Source organism: Cnephaeus nilssonii, assembly GCF_951640355.1.
Source record: "Cnephaeus nilssonii genome assembly, chromosome: 8".
In the NCBI taxonomy this organism is placed as follows: Eukaryota; Metazoa; Chordata; class Mammalia; order Chiroptera; family Vespertilionidae; genus Cnephaeus; species Cnephaeus nilssonii.
The window spans coordinates 10,929,463-10,936,851 of NC_137079.1; the positions used below are offsets into that span (position 1 = coordinate 10,929,463).

The 7,389-nt window shown below is 39.2% G+C and overlaps 1 protein-coding gene across 1 annotated transcript; it reads left to right on the forward strand.

Annotated features, from left to right (window-relative positions):
* Positions 1–375: 375 nt before the first annotated feature.
* On the forward strand, positions 376–1,353 carry ZFP42 (ZFP42 zinc finger protein; the record flags this gene model as incomplete). Its single annotated transcript, XM_079779364.1, has 1 exon — positions 376–1,353. The coding sequence occupies one exon, from the start codon at positions 376–378 to the stop codon at positions 1,351–1,353; it is 978 nt and encodes a 325-aa protein (XP_079635490.1).
* Between the last annotated feature and the right edge of the window lie 6,036 nt (positions 1,354–7,389).

Below are 7,389 nucleotides of genomic sequence, written 5' to 3' on the forward strand. Positions count from 1 at the left end.
TCATGTGTTACTTACTGATGTGTTTCCACCCATGAGCAGCCTAGACCTGGGCTGGCATATAGTGAGTGCCCAATAAACAAAGGTTAGGTGATCAAGTGGGGGTATCCAGGTAAGACCCCTATCTTACATCAGAGCTCATTCTCTTGCTCTCTTGTGGAGTTTGTCAAGGAAGACGGGGTTAAATGTAGTCATTCCACTATTGAAAAGGAAGTTCTGGGCTATTTTTTAGGTCATTTTCTGACAATGGTTCTAATGTTTTACCTCATGGTTACTATTTCAAAGCAGGTACCTGCTGAAGACTTCCCGCGATCACTGCTACCTGGAAGTGGTTGATATATCCTGGTGCAAATCTTCGAGGAGGAACCACAGGACAACATGGAGCAGCAACTGAACACAAGGGCAAAGACCCGGGGGCGGAAAGGCCTGGGCCGAAGGGCCCCCGGTGGGAATAAGCCAGAGCCGGCCACCCCTGAGCCGGCCCAGCAGGAGCCCCCCTTCCTGATGAGGGCCTTGTGGGAGGAAGATGGGGGCTACGAGATCAGCTATGAGGTGGGGGAAGAGGACCCCTTCTCTGACTGTTACATCGAGTGCACCATACGAGGTGAGTTTTCCGAACCCACGCTGGAAGAGGACCTATTTCTCAAGTCCTTCAACTGCCTGAGAGGGGGAACAGAGCAAGAGTTTGCTCAGCAGTTTTTTGATGGCGCCAACGCTCTTTTGGGGTGTTCCTTGCAATACAGGGAAAAGGGGGCACAGCAAGACCTTCCTCCACAGAACGGCGGGGAGAAATCGCTTGCTGAGCGTTCTGAGCACAGGCCAGGCCAGAAGCCTCCTCCCGGAGCAACACCCAACACCAGCCTGCTGGATCCCACCCGGCCTGCAGAATTTGCTAGAAGTAAGCCAAGCAAGAATGGAGAACGTGGTGCTCCAGAAAAGTTCGTTTGTCCTGAGAGTGGGTGCGCGAGAGAGCTGAAGACGGGAAGCTCCCTGAGAAAGCATCTCCAGCTGGTCCACGGCCCCCGCAACCACGTGTGTGCGGAATGTGGGAAGGCGTTTCCTGAGAGCTCCAAGCTGAAGAGGCATTTCATGGTCCACACTGGAGAGAGGCCTTTCCAGTGCACTTTCAACGGGTGCGGGAAGCGCTTCTCCCTGGCCTTCAACTTGCGTACCCATGTGCGCATCCACACCGGGGAGCGGGCTTTCGTGTGCTCCTATGAGGGCTGCCACAGGAGCTTTGTCCAGTCAAATAACCTGAAGTCTCACATCTTAAGTCATGCAAGGCAAAAAGTGATCAATAAAAAGAAGATGGGGAAAAAATCTTTCAACAGGGGAAGCATTTTGACAAAAGAGTGATTGGGGACAAATGTGCCTCATTGATTATTTTCAGGAAAGAATATTTGAATCGATGTGGCGACCTTATGAGGCATATTTTTAAATGTTACTAAGATGCTCCTATTAATTGTGATGCCATTCTAAGAACATTGTGTACAGAATGTGCTTCCAACAGGGTGAGTAATAAACTTACTTCAAAAGAGTAATACTTAATGTCATGAGTTAGATCATTGAATAAGGGGCTTATTTTCACATACTATAAAAACAAAATTAACTTTGGTGTGTTTTTTAATATATCTTTATTGATTTCAGAGAGGAAGGAATGAGAGAGGGATAGAAACATCAATGATGAGAGAGAGAGACATTGATAGGCTGTGTCCTGCATGTCCCATACTGGGGATTGAGCCTGAAACCCAGGCATATGCTCTGACTGGGAATCGAACCAGGACCTGATTCATGGGTCGATGCTCAACTACAAGCCATACCGGCTGGGCTAACTTTGGTTTTTAAGTTTGTTGTTTCTGTTTAACTTTTTCCTTTTAGGAATATTCTTTGTGCTACATGTGATAATCCTAAAGAATGAAAATCTTACAATAGATTGTCAATAAGTGAATGAGTAAAACTTTTTTTAAGTTAAATATCATTTGTAATTATTTTCTTCTTTTAATGGCTATATCTAACTATTGAAATCCTATACCTGGATCTAAATGGTTATTTGATAGTGTCAGTTCATTGGAATCATTTTAGATATTTTCAAACAAAAGGAAATAACATTCCCAGAAATTAAGTCTGGATTGAAAAATCAAAATGTGCCTTAAAGAGAGATAACAGTTATTTGTCTTTGTTTTTTTTCTTTTGTTAATCCTCACCTGAGGATATTTTTTCATTGATTTTTAGGGAGAGTGGAAGAGAGAGGGAAAGACAGAGAAAAACATTAATGTGGGAGAAGCACATCAACTGGTTGCCTCCTGGATGAGGAGCCTGCAACCAAGGTATGTGCCCTTGACCGGAATTGAACCCAGGACCCTTTGGGTTCATCCACTGAGCCAAACCGGCGAGGGCTATTTGTCTTTGAAAGCAGCAAAAATTGCAGGTTGATAGTTCAGTATTGGTAAGATGTGGGGAAAGAGTGATCCATCTACCTGGTTGTTAAGAAGGTATAAATTGTCACAGCCATTTTGGAGGGTATTTTGCAAGTTTTCTATATCAGTTTTCTTGGGCTGCTATAACACTACCACCAAGTAGGTGGCTTAAACAACATAAATTTGTCCTTCCAGCATGTGAGGGGACATGGCCAGACAAGTAATCTGCAACCCGGGGGATGCTTTCACCAAAATGCAACTATGCTGTCATTGTGATCCTGGAATGCCCAGCCTCCAGAACTATGAGAAATAAATTTCTGTTGTTTATAAGCCAAAAAACAAACAACAAATTTATTGCCTCATAATTCTAGAAGCCAGAGGTCTGAAAGTCCAAAATCAAGGTGTTGGAAGGATTGATTCCTTCTGTCCCAGGCTTCTCTTGGCTTATAGGTCACTATTCTCATGTTTACATGGTGTTCTTGTATCTTCACATCATCTTCCTTCTGTGCTTGTCTGTGTAGAGATTTATTTTACAAGGGCCAATCATTGGATTATAACCCACCCTAATAATCTCATTTTAACTTGATCACCTCTGTAAAGATCCCATCTCAAATAGGTCATATTCAGAGGCACTGACAGGATTTCAACATGAATTTTGGGTAATACATAGTTCAATCCATAACGTGCCTTCTTGTAGACCCAATAATTTCAGTTTTATAGAAATATTTGCACAGTGTACAAAGATATTTGTTGAAGGATGTTAACTGGAACCTATTGTTATTAGTAATAAATTCATAACTTAAATGTCCATTAAAAGGGAGCAAGTTGTATAACTGATGATACCTCTACTCAACTGAAAATGTGTAAATATCCTAAAAGGAAGCTTGGCTGCAAAGGGAAGACAAGAGGAGCACAGCTGGAGGGAAGCCATAGATTAGGATGAAGTTGTGTTTATTTATTTTTTTTAAATACTTTACAAATTTTTTGAAAGTTGTTGATTGATTGATTTTAGAGAGAAAGGGAGAGGGAGAGAGAAACATCAGTTTGTTTTCCACTTCTTTCTGAGTACATTGGTTGATTCTTGCCCTGACCAGAGACCAAACCTGCAGCCTTGGTGTATCAGGGTGATGCTCTAACCAACTGAGCTACCTGGCCAGGAGGAGGAAGTTGTTTTTAATAGATGGGTCAGAATATGGGGTACTTACATGCTTTGGAATGAAAATTTAGAGAAAGTGGTTAACTAATCTCGTTAAAGGGGAAAATTGATCATTCAGGAATAGCTGGTAAGAATAAAACTATAGCTCTAATATAGAGATTAACTTGTTTTTGTGATTACAAACTGAATCCCTCATTGGAATACCTTATAATGAGCAGAAAATATGCAGCCATTAAACTTGGAATGCGTTTTTCCCCAGAGTCAATATTATAGATAATCATATAGTTAGAATACCCATATGTCTTTGATTTTCAGATTTAAGACATCATTGGAGATAATGGTGATATATACCATGAATTTAACAGCTTTCAGGGGGAAAAAAACAAACAGCACAGCACACAAAACTTAAGGTTAATCTTGATTGTAGAAATGCCACAATATAAACACATGTATGGCTTTCTATAGGTATGTGGGTCCTGAATCTCAAACTGAAAGGAACATTGGATAAATAATCCATTCATACATTTGGAATTTCCTCTGAATGAAACACCCAAGTATAGAATTTAGAATGGGAATTTGACTGAGATGATGGAGCATATAGTATATTTGTCAGGTTTTTGCTTTGACAGCAGTATTTGCTTTAGTCCTCTATAGATTTCTACTTCAGAGTTGAATTAGGACATAGCACCTCTAAAGACCAAGCAAAGGGAAGGATTATATCGAGAGAAGCTGAGACTAGATAAAATCAATGGCAGGTTTAGGCTGCAAACTTAAGACCTGGGACTCAGGGCATCAAGAAGGATCAAGATTGGCTTCCTCTGTGTGAAGGCGGGTCTATTTCTATAGAGCACTTTTTCTGGAACTGGAAGGGACAAAAGCTAAGTATTTACAACCCTGAAGCTTAAATGCATAAGGAACATCAATCTGAGAAAGCGCTTGTGTTTGGACTCCAAGTCTTAGTCAAACTCTGAATTAGGAATAGGCTGCTACTTGGCTAGCCTCCTGGATGGTCTTTTGTTTCTCTTTTCCAAAGAGGAACCCTAAAACTGTTCAGAATGCAAGTTCATTGGGGGGTGGAGGGTAGGGGATGGGGAAAGGAGAGTAGAATATGTCCGCTGAAGTCTTAATGTTTTGCAAAAGGCATGTTATGTATACTTTCTACATTTGTATTTTAAGTAAGAAACATGAGCACAAAATGTGTGAGCACATATCCAGAGAAAACTGAAAAAGGAAATCATTCCTTCTAGATCTCGACATGTGTCAGATACTGGCATTTTACAAATCCTAATGAACGAACAAGTATTTTTGTTTTCATGCTGGTATTTGAATTCATGGCACATATCCTCCCTCCCTTCCCCCTCCCCTTTTTTGTAGCCCAAACATTAATTGTCAGAAGGTAACAGATTGGTAGTTACAGAATAGTCATGGGGATGTAGGGTAGAACATAGGGAATATAGTAAATAATATTGTGATAACCATGTATGGGGCCAGGTGGGTACTTTAAAAAGGGGGAACACTTTTTAAAGTATATAATTGTCTAATCACTATGCTATACACCTGAAACCAATACAAATTAATACTGAAAGTAAACTGAAAAAAACACACAAAAACATTTAAAACAAACAGAGGAAGGTAACAATAGAGAAATGATCATTGCTTTCTTAGTATCACTAACACATAGGGCATAGATGGCAATTAATACATTATGGTATAAATAGGGAAAATAGCTTAATATAATTTTTAAAACATAGTTATCAAAATCATATATAATTTAAAAACAGCTAATAAAGGAAGCATTGCTTGTTTTTACATAAAATCTGGTTACTGAGAAATAAAGGTGGATAAATTGACTAAAGTAATACATGCTCACTAAACAAAAAAACACAGAACTATTACCCATGCATATGTCAATTCTTACTCAAAAGTAATCACCTCTCTTAAAAAGATTTTTAAAAATAGTTACATTGTTTGTTTTTATTAGTGAAAATTATCTTCAATCTCATTACCCTTTTGGTCATTTCTACCTTCCTCTGAGACAAGACTGAAGGTCTGCTCAAATCCTAACATTTTGGATAATGGAGAACTAACCTGCATTGATTAAGTATATGAACAAGACTGATTAGATAGTAAAAAATGTGTCAAACCACTTACATTCTTACTTTACACTAGTTTCTTTTATTCTGAGTGATATGTGCACAGGTCTCCCAAGCAGTCATACTTGATTTTTGCATTTTGCTGTATAATATACAATGGTATATAGCATATTGGTAGACATAGGATTTCTATCCCCAAAGAATTCTATCCAAAGCATGTTTATCATATATTATTTTCCTACCGAATATGCATGTGTAGAAATTTGTATGTGCTTATGTTTTAATTACCTAATGCACTAGCTCTGACTGAATAAATTGCATGATTACATCCTACATTGGACACAGAACAGTGCAAGTTACATTAAAAAGCCATTATATTTGCAACTCTGAGCAAGAGACTATAATTAAAAGGCAATTGGCTGAAATTAGCTTTGAGAGTACAAGAGTTTAAGTAGGATTTGGTAAATGAACATTAACGATTAACATGTGGTTTTTATTAGGTCTTCTGCTTCTTCTCTCTGACCTCAGGGTTGAATTTCTTAGATATCAGTGGACCAGACATATGAAAACACCTGTACAAAGCCATGCTTCACCATGTGGCTAAAGTTATATCCATATACCAGGCCAACATAACTTTTGTGACTTTAGTAAATCAAAGGTATTAGGTAGGCTGGAATGATACCCTGGGCATTAATAAAGTTTTTAATACTCGTAAGATCTCTGATGTGCATCATAAAAAGCATAGTACATGCTTCCTGTAACTCAAAATGTTGGTGATAAAATGCACATGTACAAATCAAAGAAGTAATAAAACTAGAGAACTTTGATTATCAACCATTAAATATACAAAACATTGTTAAAGTTATACACAATATGAGTAATAGAACCTCATCTTTATCTAAGGCAACCAATACATTGTTGTAAATTGTTAAGGACTTGGCCTAGTACTAATATTTGTGTGGGGGTGGATAGGTGAAATCTTGTTTTTTACCAGGTACGTTTGCCTAATAGATGTTACACTTATAGCAGATTAATGATGGCTGCAGCCTTAGCTGGTCTGGCTCAGTGGGTAGAGCATTGGCCTTCGGACTGAAGGGTCCTGGGTTTGATTCCAGTCAAGGACACATGCCGAGGTTGCGGGCTCAATCCCCAGTAGTGGGTGTGCGGGAGGCAGCTGATCAATGGTTCTCTCTTATTATTGATGTTTCTCTCTCTCCCTCTCCCTTCTTCTCTGAAGAAGGAAAAAAAAAATATGGCTGCAAATTCTTAACTACTATTCCCATTGAGATTTGGAGTCTATTTCCCTTCCCTTTAAGTATGTTGGTCTGTGGATGCTTTAATCAATAGACTATGGTATAAACAATACTATAATAGCCATGCCAATTCCAGGCCTCGCTTTTAAGATGCCTGGCAGCTTGATGTTTAAGAAGTATGACTACCCAAAGACCACCATCCTAGACAAAATCCAAGGCACAAGTAGAGACCCTGTAGGATAAGAGGCAAAGAGGTCAAGGACAAGGAGTAATGAGGTCCCAGACATGCGTGAAGGAGCCATTGTGGAATAATTTAGCCCTAGTCACCCCGGGTGACGCCAAATGAATTATGGGGCCTGGATGATCCCCTCCAAAATTTCTGAACCACAAAATGATGAACAAAATAAATTTTTTTGTTATTTTTTTTTTTTTACATGGGGACTATAGTTGATAAAACTATTGAAATTTTCTAA